The sequence below is a fragment of the Convolutriloba macropyga genome, chromosome 8, assembly GCF_964194025.1.
Source record: "Convolutriloba macropyga chromosome 8, txConMacr16.3, whole genome shotgun sequence".
Classification (NCBI taxonomy): domain Eukaryota; kingdom Metazoa; phylum Xenacoelomorpha; order Acoela; family Convolutidae; genus Convolutriloba; species Convolutriloba macropyga.
Window position 1 is genome coordinate 55,131,265 of NC_134475.1, and position 15,052 is coordinate 55,146,316.

Sequence of the window (15,052 nt, forward strand, 5' to 3'; positions counted from 1 at the left end):
TTTAGAAATTCGTTTTTTTCGAGGATTGAAGTTTTGTGTGAGCACGGGATATTCGGCGTGCTTTTGTTCACTTTTAGTTTACTTTTTCTTAAAATTAAGATATTTTCTATAAAAATTGTACTTCAAAATTGCATTTCAAGCCGCAAAATGAATCAATTTTGTGTTTATAAGAGACGAGAGGGGATACAGAGACTAGTTCTGATCTCATAGGGACGTCTACTATAAAAAGTTTGAATTCTCTTTGAGAGCTCTTTTTTCAAAAACTTTTCATATTTTTTTTTCATTTTTTCAAGTCACCTAGAGACTAGTAACTTTTCATATCAAGGTTCTGATAATTACGAACCTCATTCACAGTCAAATGAAGTTCAATGAACAAGAAATTCGTTTTCAAGGAGTCGCTCATTCTCAAAGAGTCGCTTTGACTATAAAATTTCGTAATATTAAATGAAACGTTGATTTTCTTTTTGAGTTTGCACTATTATTTGGAGTCCTCTGGCATATACTTGTTGACTAAAAGTGCACTAAGTTTTGTAGTAAGCATTAAATGAACCTATTCAATGCTTTGAATGGACAGCTAGTGGCTGTTAAGAATTTAAAAATAAATTTTCGAAAAAATTTTTTCAACATTAACGAATCATAAACTTATTTTCGTGAAATTTCAGCCAATCTCAGTAATCACACGTCCACTCTCATTTCTTCCTACTGCAACTAAAAAAAAATCTGGTTAGCGGTTTTATCTTCAAACTATTGGTTATATGACATCAATGCCACAAGATTTCTAAAAAAAATTTAAAATTTTTGGATTGTTTCGCATTATTAGTTCCTTTTGAAATCTAGCACATTATCATAATATTCGTAGCTCCAATTGTTTTAGGAAGTCGTTCAACGTATGCTAGCTATGGTTTTTTCAAAAAAGTTTTTTGTTTAGATGACTTCGACACTTATCGCATTTTTCTACTGAGTTTTTCGTTTTGCCTGTATTTGTTGTTGTTTTGATAGTCATAGGACTTATTGTAATGTGTTATTGAGTACTTATGCATCACAAACATCCTTGTCCTCCCATTGAGGCATAACTGAGCGTATTTATTGACTTCTGTTGAAAGCTATTGAACTTAATGTCTGTTGAGACTTTTAAAATAATTCTTCAATAATGTTTTTAATAACCGATCTTAAACTTATCTTCTCGAACTGTAAGTCAGACTCGGGAATGACAGGATCCCTTCAATCCTACTTCAAAAAAGTTTCTCTAGTTAGCAATTTTTCTCTTCTATTTATTTTATGACTACGATGCACGACGTTTCATAACTTTTTTTAATTTTGGAGACTTTTTTTTATATTTGTTCCTTACGCAATTTTGTCAACTTATTCTACTTTTGATAGTTCCCATTGGCTTAGAGAAGACGTTCAATGGATCGTAGGTAAATTTTTCAAAGGAAAGCTCATGTTTTATTTGGCTGCGACACTTCTCGCATTTTTCTTTTCAATTTTTGCTTTTTGTCTTTTGTTGTTTTCATGGTCATAAGACTTATTGTGATGTCTTATTGTTTACCTATGCATGCAAACATCCTTTTTGGTCCTTCGAGACATAATGTTTTGCGTTTTTTTGGCTTCCGTTGAAAGCTCTTGAATTTATTATCGTTGAAACTAGGGTTTTCTCAAACTTTTCGTTGCTATAATGTATTTCTTCAAATTTGTTGATTTTATAAAGCCATGTTGTTAAAAAAAGGAAGAATCACATTAAAGAATGCAAAATTTTTTTGAAAATTGAAAATTTTTTACTGAAAAGTTCATTTTTAATGGCCTCGACACTTTGGTCGCTCAATTTCTTTTTGAATTTGCTGTTCTTGCCAGTTTTTTTTAAATTCGTTAGATAGCCGTAATTTGCTGACGTGTTTCGAAGGCTTGTAATTGAAGGTGTTGACGATTAATGTATTGTTATAATCCAAACCAGTCAGTTTATAGCGAATAGTCTTAAAGTTTACTATATTATTCATTCATAATACAAATATTTTTCGAACTTTTCAGTTTTTGTTCGTCAACATGTAACTTATTCTCATCATTGGAAGTGCCATTTAATTCATTGTATTTCACTACTTAACTTGTCCACTGATATCATGTCTTAACTGATGTTTTGTGTTTTGGACAATGTGCGTTTTCATAAGTTTTGTGAGTGGTGTGTTTGTGTTTCTTTTCTCTTCTTTTAGCACATTCGAGTTATAACAGATCCCAATGATTTTCTAATGTGGTCCGAATGAACATATCGAGTCTTTCGGTAAAATTATAGCTGAATTAGTATAAATCAAAATTGAGATAAAATTACATAATTTTCAGACAATAGCTAATTATTATAATGGCTTCAATAGTTTGTGTTTTCGCAAATTGTTTGTAGTTTTTTAAGTTTTTGTGCATCTTTGGTCCCTTCCTTTGGCTGATACAAGTACTATTGGTCTCATTATGAACTTTTAGCAAATTTATCAGTAATTATTTTTTATTAGCTAATTAATGATTTTTAAGTCTTTGAAGTTATTTGGTTCAAAAAATGTTGATTGATTTTGAATTTCGTCTCATTATTTCTTCTCTTTGTCGACATGTTACCAAGTCTCATTAAGGAAAATTTCCATCTGCTTTTTACTTATGAAAGATTGAATTGGTGCAGTTAAGATTTGATCTGGTTGCATTTTGACATTGTTACTAGTTGCTTTAAAGTTTAGATATTGAGTATTTGCCGTGAAATTTTTGTTGTTGCTTATTTGTTTGTTTTTTTTTCTCGTAGTTTTTTTTTAATGACTTATCTCCAGAGCGCTCTAGTGAGGCATGGCATTTTGTAATTCAATCAGTAATTATGTTGTGTAACGAGTTCTTTGAACTCGAAAATCTATTTTTGTTATCTCTTCATTTGGTTGACAATTAAGTGAAAAATATAGATGAGCTGGGGTCGCAACATTATGTGCGAATGCACATTAACGAGCATCCTTGTTCAAATATATGTCGAATCCAAGTGATTGGAACCTAATTCCTCAGCTCAAAGTGAAACGATTTGAAAACCCGTCATAAGAGCAAAAAAATTAAGGGCCAGTAAATTTGTCTATAAGAAAAGCAATGTTTGAAAAGCAACATCAAAGAAAGTTAGCCATTTTTTAAGGCGGAGACAGTTGAGAACAGTTGCAGTTTATTCGATCTAGATGGGGCCCTAAAAGTGCACTGATGTGCAGTGATTCATTATTTCAAAATTTTTTTAGAGAATCTCTCCAGACAATTTTCTTAAAATTTCAGGTGCATGAGGATTAGATTTTTTTTTCGTTTAAGAGGTATTTTAAGATGTACTTTTTTCAAAATTCTATCACTCACTGGTTGATACCAGCTTTAGTTTTCCAATATAACCATGCTCAAGTCATTCACAGCTTGCCGATCTTAAATTTCTTGATTTTTTGTTCTTTTTTTGAGTTTGAAGAATTAGTTTTTTTAAAATGAAATGCAGTAGTTAATAATTGAAAACAATCATCGATTTTGTCGGCAAACCTATGATCTGATACCATTGTTTAATGTTCATCATTTTATTTCAAGGTAATAAAATACAAAACTACTGTTTTTGAAATTTTGTTTCGCTTTCCTTTTTTCGAAACCGAATGAGCATCATCATTATCCTGTATACGTTGATACTCAAATGGCTTTGCTCAAAATGAGTTATCACTGGTAGCGGGGTAAAATGTTTAATTTTCTTTGAAACCTTTGCCAAAGTTTAATTCTTTAGTTTTGAGGCTTTGTAAACATTCCCTCTAGTTTCAGATGTGCATCTGCTTGTTATGTCTTTAAATATTCCCTTTTGGTTCATAGTTGCTGGCAGAAATTGATTTCATATTTTATATATTAAACGTGTGAGCTCTAAAAAAGACAAATTTTTGCATGTTTAAGAAGCCTCTCGAAGCGCATGTTTAAGAGGAGCGTTGAGCAGCATGGTTAACCGGTCAAATCGAGAGAGGTCCTTGACCTAAAAGGCTCAAAAGCAAAAAAATTGATGGGTGGGAATCGAACCCGGGTCAAAAGGTCATTCGTCATGATCAGTTAACCACTGGGCTATACGGTCCTGATAGTGTCCCAACATAGAGAAGGGTTATAGTGTCCAGGTTTTGCTGCGAAACTAAGCTGAGTGTAACTATATTGCAGTGCTCTTGGTTTTTGCGTCGTCGTCTGATGATCTTTTTCGTTCAACATTAGTTCTAGAGCATTGTTTCGCTTGACTTTCTTCAGTAGGTTTTTACGCTTGATCACTGCTTCTTGCGTGATAAATTTATCCAATTTTCCTCTGATTTGATATCCCCTAAATCATCTATCCCTATTTTCTTCTTTGTCCTCTTTTTTTTCCTTGCTATCTCTCTCTCTCACTCTCTATCTTTCTCTCGCTTTCTCTCTCCGTCCATCTTTCCTTATCGATCTTTTCTCTCTCTCTCTCTCTCTCTCTCTCTCTCTCTCTTTCTCTCTCGCTCTCTCTCTCTCTCTCGCTATCGCTCTATCGCTTTTTCTCTCTGCCACTCTTTCTCTCCCTCTATCTCTCTTTTCTCTCTGTGTCTTTCACTTTGCCTCTCTCTCTTTCTGTTTATTCGTCTTTATCTGTGTCTTATTCTCTTCCATTCTCTGTGGCGTTCTCTCTTTTTTTCTCTTTCTCTCTCTCTCTCCCTTTCATTCTATTCGCTCTCTCTCTCTCTCTCTCCCTCTTTGTCTCATTTTTGTCTTTCTTTCATTCCCTCTTTTTTGCTCTTTTGCAAGCTCTCCATCTCTCGTTCTCTCTCTATTTTTATCTTCAATCTTGGTCAATAATATTTGCGATGTTTTTATCTATCTTCTCTGTTCTTTCTTCTTTTTTCTTTCCTTGCTCTCTCGCTTTTTTTTGCTCTCTATCTCTCTATATCCTTCATTCTATCCCCTCGCTCGCTAGCTCTCTCTCCCTCTCTCTCTCTCTCTTTCTCTCTCTCTCTCTCTCTCTCTCTCTTCATTCCCTCTTTTTTGCACGCACACATTCTTTGATTTTCTGTAGCTCTCTCTCTCTCTCTTTCTCTGTTCAATCTTGGTGTGTAAGCTGTGCGATGTCTGATATTTTGTTTTTGTTTCCGAATTTTATCCATCTGATTTGATATTCTCACTCTCTGTCTTTGTTTTTTACTTCTGTTTTCTTTTTTCCTTTTTTGTTCCTTGTTCTCTCTCTCTCCCTCTCTCGTGCTCTCTCTCTCTCTCTCTCTCTCTCTCTCTTCAATTTTCGCCTGTAACATTTGCGGTATGGGATTTTGCTTCAACTTTTATCTATCTGATTTGATATCCTCTCGTTTTTTCTTCCCTTTCCCTGCCGTTTTCGTTCCTTGCTTCTCTATCTCTCTTTCTCTCTCATTCTATCCCTTCACTAGCTCTCTCTCTCTCTCTCTCTCTTTCTCTCTCGCTCTTTTTATTTCTTGCACTGCACTCTTTCTCTTTCATTCCCTGTAGTTTTATCGCTCTCTACTCTTTCTCTCTCTCTCGCTCTCTCTCGTTCTCTTTCGCTCTCTCTCTCTCTCTCTCTCTCTCTCTCTCTCTCTCTCTCTCTCCCTCTCTCTCTCTCTCTCTCTCTCTCTCTCTTTCTGTCCAATCCTAGCCTGTAACTTTGCTGAATGTGATTTTCCCCAATTTTCATCTATCTGATTTTATATTGTCTCATTTCTTTATTATTCTTTTTTCTCTTTCCCCACTTTTTCTTTTTCTTGCATTCTCTCCCTATCTCGCTCTTTTTTCGATCCCTTGACTATCTCGTTCTCTCTTTTTTTCAGTATCTGCCGTTTTCTCGCTCTTTTTCAATATTGATCGGTAAATTTTGCGATTTGTTTTTAACTCCAATTTTTATAGGAATGGATATCCTTCAACTTTCTTCTTTTCTCTTTCCTATCTTTTTTCGTTATTTGCTGACTCTCTCTCTCTCTCACTTTTTCTCTCTGTCTCTTTCACTTTGAGTCTCTATTTTTTCGTCCTTTTCTCTGTCTCTTTCTCTTCCATTCTCTGTGGCATTTCTCTCTCTCTGCCCCATCTCTTTCTTTATTTCTCTCTCTCTCTCTCTTTCTCTCTCTCTCTCTCTCTCGCTTTCATTCTCTCTCTCTCTCTACAATATTCGTCTGTAACATTTGCGATATGGGATTTTGCTCTAATTTTTATCTATCTGATTTGATATCCTCTTGGTTTTTCTTTTTCCTCGCCGTTTTTTTCCTTGCTTTGTATTTTGCTCTCTCTCTTTCATTCTTTCTCCTCACTAGCTCTCTCTCTCTCTCTCTCGCTCTCTTTCTATTTCTTGCACTGCATTCTCTTTCTCTTTCATTCCCTGTAGTTTTATCGCTCTCTACTCTTTCTCTCTCTCTCTTTCTCTCTCTGTGTTTTCAACGTTGTAACATTTGCGTCTGTAACATTTGCGATGTCATTTTTTTGTTTCCAGTTTTTTTTTTCCGTCTGATTTGCGGTCCTCTTACTTTTTTACTTCATTTTTCTCTTTCTTTTTTCCTCTAATTTTTATCTCTCATTTTTTCTTGCTTTTCTCTATCTCTCTATCTCTCTCTCTTTCATTCCTTCTCTCTCTCTCTCGCTCTCTCTCTCTCCTCGCTCTTTCTCTCTCGCCCTCTTTCGCTTTCATTCTGTCGTTTTCTCTCTCTCTCTCCAATCTTGGCGTGTAAAATTTGTGACATGTAATTTTTCTCCATTTATATATCTGATTTGATATACTCTCATTTTTTCTTTCCTCGCCGTTTTCTTTCCTTGCCTTCTGTATCTCGCTCTCTCATTCTATACCCTCACTAGCTCTCTCTTCTCTCTCTCTCTCTTCCTCCCTCTCTTTATCTCTCACTCTCTTTCCATCTCTTGCACTCTTTCATTCCTCGTAGCTTTCTCGCTCTCTATTCTCTCTCTCTCTCTCTCTCTCTCTCTCTCTCTCTCTCTTCTTCAATCTTGGTTTGTAACGCTTGCGCTGTCTGATTTTTTTGTTTCCAGCTTTTATCCCCCTTATTTGATATCCTCGAACTTTTTTTCTCTATTTTCTTTCTTCTCTTTTCTCTTTCTTTTTTCCTCAATTTTTTTTTCATTTTGCTGTTTCTCTCTCTTTCTCTCTCGTTCTCTCTCTCTCTCTCTATCTCTCCCTCTCTCTCTCTCTATCTTTCCTTCTCTCTCTCTCTCTCTCTCTCTCGCTCTTTCTTTTTCCTTCTCTCTCTCTCTCCCTCTCTCTCTCTCTCTATCTTCAATCTTGGTCTAACGCTTGCGATGTCTGATTTTTTGTTTCCAGCTTTTATCCCTCTTATTTGATATCCTCGAACTTGTTTTATTTTCTTTCTTCTCTTTTCTCTCTTTTTCCTCTTTTTTTCATTTTTTCTTGCTGTTTCTCTCCCTCTCTCTCTCGTTCTTTCGTTCCTTGCTTTTCGTTCCTTGCTTTCTCTATCTTGCTCTCTCTCTCTCATTCTATCCCTTCACTAGCTCTCTCTCTTTCTCTCTCGCTCTTTTTATTTCTTCCACTGCACTCTTTCTCTTTCATTCCCTGTAGTTTTATCGCTCTCTACTCTTTCTCTCTCTCGTTCTCTTTCGCTCGCTCTCCCTCTCTCTCTCTCTCTCTCTCTCTCTCTCTTTTTCTCTCCAATCTTAGCCTGTAACTTTTGCTGAATGTGATTTTCCCCAATTTTTATCTATATGATTTGATATTGTCTCATTTCTTTATTATTCGTTTTTCTCTTTCCTCACTTTTTTTTTCATTCTTTCCCTATCTCGCTCTTTTTTCGATCCCCTGACTATCTCGCTCTCTCTTTCTTTTTCATTATCTGCCGTTTTCTCGCTCTCTTGTCAATCTTGATCGGTAAAATTTGCGATATTTGTTTTTAATTCCAATTTTTATAGGGATGGATATGCTTCAACTTTCTTCTTTTCTCTTTCCTATCTTTTTTCTTTATTTGCTTACTCTCTCTCTCTCTCTCTCTCTTTCTCTCTGTCTCTCTCACTTTGACTCTCTCTTTATTCGTCTTTTTCTCTGTCTCTTTCTCTTCCATTCTCTGTGGCATTTCTCTCTATCTCGCTCTCTCTCTCTCCCCCGTCTCTTTCTTTATTTCTCTCTCTCTCGCTCTCGCTTTCATTCTCTCTCTCTCTCTCTCAACAAAATTCGTCTGTAACATTTGCGATATGGGATTTTGCTCCAATTTTTATCTATCTGATTTGATATCCTCTCGTTTCTTCTTTTTCCTCGCTGTTTTTTTCCTTGTTTTCTATTTTGCTCTCTCTCTCTCTCTCTCTCTTTCTTTCATTCTATCCCCTCACTAGCTCTCTCTCTCTCTCTCTCGCTCTCTTTCTATTTCTTGCACTGCACTCTTTCTCTTTCTTTCCCTGTAGATTTATCGCTCTCTACTCTTCCTCTCTCTGTCTCTCTCTCTCTCTCTGTTTTCAACGTTAGTCTGTAACATGTGAGATGTCATTTTTTATTTCCAATCTTTTTCCGTCTGATTTGCTATCCTCTTACTTTTTCACTTCATTTTTCTCTTTCTTTTTTCCTCTAATTTTTATCTCTCATTTTTTCTTGCTTTTCTCTCTCTCTTTCATTCCTTCTCTGTCTCTCTCTCTCTCTCTCTCTCTCTCTCTTCCTCGCTCTTTCTCTCTCGCCCTCTTTCGCGTTCATGCTCTGTCGTTTTCTCTCTCTCTCTCTCTCCAATCTTGGCATGTAAAATTTGTGACATGTAACTTTTCTCCAAATTTTATTTATCTGATCTGATATCCTCATTTTTTTCTCTCCTCGCCGTTTTCTTTCCTTGCCTTCTGTATCTCGCTCTCTCATACTATACCCTCGCTAGCTCTCTCTTCTCTCTCTCTCTCCCTCCCTCTCTTTATCTCGCTCTCTCTTTCCATCTCTTGCACTCTCTCTTTCATTCCCTGTAGCTTTCTCGCTCTCTCTCTCTCTCTCTCTCTCTCTCTCTTCAATCTTGGTCTGTAACGCTTGCGATGTCTGATTTTTTTTTGTTTTCAGCTTTTATCCCTCTTATTTGATATCCTCGAACTTTTTTTCTCTATTTTCTTTCTTCTCTTTTCTCTTTCTTTTTTCCTCTTTTTTTCATTTTTTCTTGCTGTTTCTCTCCCTCTCTCTCTCTCTCGTTCTTTCTTTCTCTCTCTCTCTCTCTCTGTCTCTCTTTCCTTCTCTCTCTCTCTCTCTCTCTCTCCCTCTCTGCTCTCTCTCTCTCTCTCTCTCTCTCTCTCTCTCTCTCTCTCTTTCTCTTTCCTTCTCTCTCTCTCTCTCTCTTTCTTTTTTCTTCAATCTTGGTCTGTTCTCTCTCTTTCTTTCTTCAATCTTGGTCTGTAACATTTGCGATATTTGATTTCTCTTTAATAGTGTTGCAGGCCTTGTACATCATTTTTCTCATCATAAAAATCTTGCTTGTAACCAAATAATCCACGAGCACTTATTGATTTGGAATTGGTGACGAGTAAAGAGCCATTTCACATTGCTCAGCGTTCAGTTCTGGATCTATCTAGCTGTGGTCTAATTCTCTACATAAATTGCTCGCTTGACGTCTTATATTTTGTGACTGAAGGTCTGCAGTGGCGTGTCTGAAGATAAAATGCAAGAAATTGTTATCTTTTGTTGGGAGTCGAGTTCATTGAACTTTATTTAAAACGTACTTGTTTTAAGCAAGGTTGCGTGACTCTGCAGATGGAACTTTGATTTTTGTCTTCACTTCTCAAACCACTTCGTGGTCTTCGATAAATGCCAGAAGTTTTCATTGACTTCAAGCAAAGTCACGTAACCAATACTTGAAACGCGAACCTCTATTCACGTTATTTTAGGAACAGAAGTTTAAAGTCAAAATGTTTGATCAGCGAAAGGAGAAGCAGTTGACTCCTCAGTGCTGGGCTCACTTCAGGGTTAGGAAAAGTTTTATACCTTTCACTTTACCAACGAAAGTAACATCGTTTAATTTGCAAGAAGTACATGACTTTTGTATCAGTTAATTTAACAATGAGCAAAACTGTCCATTAATTCGACGACTCTATTATTACTTCGCAATAAAATGAATGGACAATAGGATATGAAATTGGCACTCAGATCATCTCGTATGTGTTTTTAAAATAATCGCTTTAGAGTACTAATTTTTGATGGCCGTGATTAATGGCTTCATTTTGCATCGCTTTAGTCTTAATAATTTGATACGAAAAGCAACAGTCTTGTATATTTTCAGTATTGTCATTTTAACTTGCATGCACAGCAGCCTAATTCAAGGCTTGCCATCAATAACTAGAATACGATTTGCACAATGGCCTTGCAAAGTGTGTAATAAGAAGACTAGGGTTATAATTTTCAAAAGTAGTATAACTTGTTAATGATTAGTCTACTTTAAACAATCTTATAAATTAAGCAGATTTTATCTTTAAATCTTAAATTAAGCTGACTTTTTACAATTAGTACTGCTTCGAGTGAGCAGTTGATCATTAAATGAATTTTCTGGTGGTTTGTTGTAATTTTGCAGCACTAAGTTAAGTACAATGATGTCCATGAAGTTTATTAATACTCTATTGATGGTTGTATTTGTTTTAGTTGTACGCAATGATGGTGGCCAGGCAAGAGGAGGAAATTAATAATGATTCAAAAGCCAAGGTACGGTGCGTACAAAATGATTATTCTTGCTTTAGACATGTAGGAGCTCCAAGTGACGAATTCACACCCAATAAATTGGTACAAATTATCCAGTGTGCGTGTCATGGGATGTTTTAAGCGCGTGTATTAGAAATCAAATTTGTTTTGCACTGCTGGTTTTGTGTTTATTTGCTCTCAAACAAAGTATGAAGCAGTTATTCGGGCCTTTTGGACTTTTCGTGCGATATTTTGGTTGATGGTTTTTTGTCGCTGCCGTATAGCTCCTGCGCTGTGGTATAATTTCACGATTTGAAGGTAAGTTTTGAATAGTTTAGACAACTTCGCTACCTTTCCATCATCCCCTTGCCCTTTCCGATACCACCACTACCCATCACCAGTCATTTGAGAGCAATTCGTTTGACGTCAGTCAGTTGTTTTTTATGGAGATCAGTAAGTGTTTAATTGCTCTTGAACGAAGTTCATAGCAATTATTGTAAACGAGTAAGTCTTTTTTATGCAAATTTTTCGCTTGACAATTTTGCGCTTTTCTTCTAGAACATTCTTTGACTTCTCAAGTGACTTTTTCGCGCTTTCGTTCTTCATTTTTGAGTGATCTCTATTGCTCCGAAGTAAGCTTGTTGCTAATATAAAATCGGTTGCTGCATAGAAGAACTGTGTGATTCATAAGCGCAGTGGTTAGTGCGGGTGGTTATGGATCGGGAGGTCGAGAGTTCGAATCCCGGCGGGGGATAGGTTTTTTGCACTCATAAAGAAAAATTGATCTAGGCTACAGCCCCTGAATTAAATTGCCTCGCCTGTCGTTCAAGAGCAATTCTTCCGACATTTGTCGGTTTATGTTAATAAAATTGAGACTTTGTTGTTTCTGATGCCAAATATATCTAATTGTTCCGACCGCACTATAGACTATAGACTCAATTGTTTTTTGTTTTCATTTTATAGTCCTAAGACTTATTTTGATTAATGAATGATCTTGGCTTCAAATTGAGGTATAAGTTAACGTATTCAATGTATTCTGTTGAATGGTATTGGTTTTGATCTCTCTGATACTACGAGGTTTCTTAAAAATTTAGTGATTTGAGTTTATTAGTTCATGTTTGTTTCTTTGACACTTTTCTCTTGCATATTTTTTAAATTTCTAGTTTTTGCGGGTAATTGTTTAAGTCTCAATAGCTTCCTTTTAAGGGGTTAGTGAACTTATTCAATGCCATCCCTTGATAGCTTGTGTTTTTGATGGTTTTGCTTTTGCTTGTTTTCAAAAGCATCTTTTTTGAACTGTTCCCTCTTTTGTTCTTCTTTTTCTCGACTTGTAATTTAGTTTCATCAAAAGAGAGGTTTTATCCGCTTTTGTGCTATTAAAACAGCACCCTCCCTTTTGGTTTTATGTATCAAGCGATGTTTTATATCTTGAACGCTGCTTTATATCTTGAACGCAAAATTTTTTCATTACCCATTTTTTGTGCTTCAGCGTTTTTGCTTTCGCGTTTGTGCTTTAGCGTTTGTGCAAAATTTTAGCGTTATAAAAAGTTCCAGTGATTTCAAATCAGACTCAAGTAAACATATCCAACCTGTCATTTGTTTTTAAACTGAATTGATGCAAATATTAATTGAAATTGTACAATCAGATAATAACTGATATTTTTATTGGCTTCAATACTTTGAGTTTTCGTATTTTTTTTGTTTCTGTATCTGTTGTTATTTTGAAGTCCTGTCCTATGAATTAGTATCACCAGAAAAGCACCGAATGGATTTTTGAGGGCTTTTCAATAAATTTGTTAAGTTTTTTTTAGTTTGAGGCTAATGTTTTTTTGTGACTTGGTTATTTTGTTAAGTGAGTTATTTGACTGAAAGAAATTCGATAAATTTTTGAACGTCGCCCCTCTTTTTTTTATTTTGACGACTGGCTATCTAGTCCTTTTATGGAGAGGTTGCATATGCTTGGTAGTTAGGAAGTGAATTTGTGCATTTTTGGTTTTTTCTTGATGGAATTTTAGCTTTGTTACAATGTGCTTTTAAAATTAGAGGTTGAGTTTGCTGTATTTTTTGCTTTCGTGTATTTTGTCGTTGGTATTATCTCGTAGTCTCATTAATGGCCGGTAATATTTGTTTTTAGTACGGCATGGCATTATTTAATTCTTTTAGTAGTTTGGGTTTGTTACAATTTTTTACTTGAAAATCTATTTGTTTATATCTTAGTCAAAAATCAGGATGATTAATGGTTTACTTTCATAGCTAGCGTTTTGACAACTTTGACACAATTTAATTTCATTAAAATTGGCTGTTTTTTTAGTTGTGCCAATTTTTAATAAATAATTTTGTCATGACATTTAGTCCCATTAACGATATGTTTACATGGCCCTCTAATTAGGCCTAAATAAAGAATTTTATTGGTTTCATTTCATATTAAGCAATTCTTGATATTATGTTTTCAAAAAGTATAAGATTTTCTTTACATTAGTCCAAATTTTTTTCATGTGAGTCTCCGATAAAGACATGCCACGTCAACTTTTGAAGTTTGATCGATCTATTTGGCGCAAGAAATGCAGTAGTCTGCATTTTTATCGTTTTGTGTTTTGGTATATGCTCTTTTGACTATCAAATAAATTTTTTCATTTGTGGCTGATAGTAAATCCTTTTGTTTGACAATTTCATTTTATTGTGTTTCAAGACTTGTATGCATTTTTTAGATTAGTTTTCCTCAAGTTTTTAATGAAATTAGATAACGCACAGAGGGGTCAAGGATTGACTTCCTCTTCGTTTACTTCTACCCCTCAGCAGCTAAAACTTTGTCTTAGCTAAAATGGCTGTTTCCTTGATCAAATGGTTTTTTAAGGAGAAAATGCAAACCAAACGTTTTCATCAACTAAGCTCTTTGCCATCCTAGTGAAATGAAAATAACTTCACTGGTATTAGTATCTCTCGTTACCGTCAATCGTTCGTTTATAGTCCTATAAGGCTTGCTCTTTAGTAATTTGAAAAATTCCTATCTCTGGTTAATAGCCGCCCTCATCTTCTCAGCCGGCTATTATTGCGCTCGTATTTTTTTTTTACTTCGTCAAACTTTTTTTCGCTTTACCATTTTGCCGCTTTTTCGACATTTTGCGTGAAATCTTTTTGACTTCTCTAGGCTACTTTCTCTCTTCTCTCATTCTGCTAAAAGTGAATTTGAACATCAGTTGCTAAGCAAAGCAATTCAAAATGAACAGAGTCGGTATAAAAAATTGAAGTCAGAAATAGAAACGGGATAAACCCATAAAGCCCAATTTTAAATGCCCGCTATTTGAACGTCGTTCCTATGTCTTAGTCACCACCTCTAATGCTTATTGGTGTTGATAGTAGCCCCTGTAGCCTCTCTCTAAGAAACAGAAGTATGTTCAACTACGAAATGCCATCAAAATAAATCGGACGTAAAAAATATTTTTGTACAAAAATCTTTTTTTTTTCAATATATTCTGTTCGTTCAATCCCAATCATGCTTATTGGAATCAACGGCGGCTATTTTCCGGCATTCTGCCGGGTATGTTTTAAATGGTAAACAATTACGATGAGCGGGTTCTGAACATTATGATCGATTGCACATAACCGATCCTCCTTGTTATATTAAAATGACATGACACCGATGGGTTTTACCATGACAAGTTAAGGAACAGTTTGTGCTTTAACCTCGAACGAAGCAATTATAGTGTCTTTTTTGCAAATGCTTTGCTCGACTGTATGTTTTTAGAATTTTCTTTTGCTCGCTTTGACTTTTTGACAATTGCTCTCCTTCATTCTAAATTGCTCTCCTTCAGATTTAAGCAGCTAACATAATTTGCGACATGTACTACTAAAAACTTTTATCAGAGTTGTGCCAAAATTCGTTCTTTTTTACTTCTAAATATTAGTGTTGGGCTAAACAAGCTCAATAGGCTATTTCGCTGAGTTTTGAAATTTTTATTTCCTATTAATATTTCAAGATTGTTGAATTATGGGTGTAAAATTGTATGCGCTTGCTGAGAATTAATTGTATGCGCTTGCCGAGTGCTAATTAATAAAATTTTGGTTGGCTGTTTGTTGCTCGAATGGAATCAAAGATAGTGAACAGAGATACTTTCAATGGTATAAAGCCCAGTTTTAGATGCACGGCATTTGATTTCAGATTTGTTCGCCTCATGAAATTTTTTTCAGAATTTTGTTTCCACCGTTTAGGACAATTTGCGGTTGCTTTCAATTTGTAGCTCAAAAAGTTTTGTTTCTCTTAATTTAAATCAGAAACAATTGAGATTTGTTGACGATTAGCTCGACTAAAACCGAAACCAGTTATTTATCAAACCTTTTTGGTCACGATTCTGTTGACTTTGCTTGTGACTGCAATTTGGACTTAATGATAGCCGCGTCAGGCTCTCAAAGCTCTCCTTTTTAAAATTCAAAGAATACGAATTGTATTAGTTGCTG

The 15,052-nt window shown here is 35.3% G+C and overlaps 1 protein-coding gene across 4 annotated transcripts in view; it reads left to right on the forward strand.

The window, feature by feature from the left end:
- LOC142344839 (uncharacterized) overlaps positions 1-15,052 on the forward strand; it is a 37,672-nt gene that overhangs the window by 2,561 nt on the left and 20,059 nt on the right. For 2 of the 4 annotated variants that reach the window (XM_075396841.1, XM_075396837.1), the window contains exons 2-3: positions 9,814-9,891; positions 10,562-10,621. In XM_075396841.1, the coding sequence (XP_075252956.1) occupies positions 9,814-9,891; positions 10,562-10,621 (138 nt within the window). Of the gene's footprint in view, positions 1-9,813; positions 9,892-10,561; positions 10,627-15,052 lie in introns of those variants that run through there. The other 2 variants (XM_075396840.1, XM_075396838.1) reach the window with 2 other exon arrangements.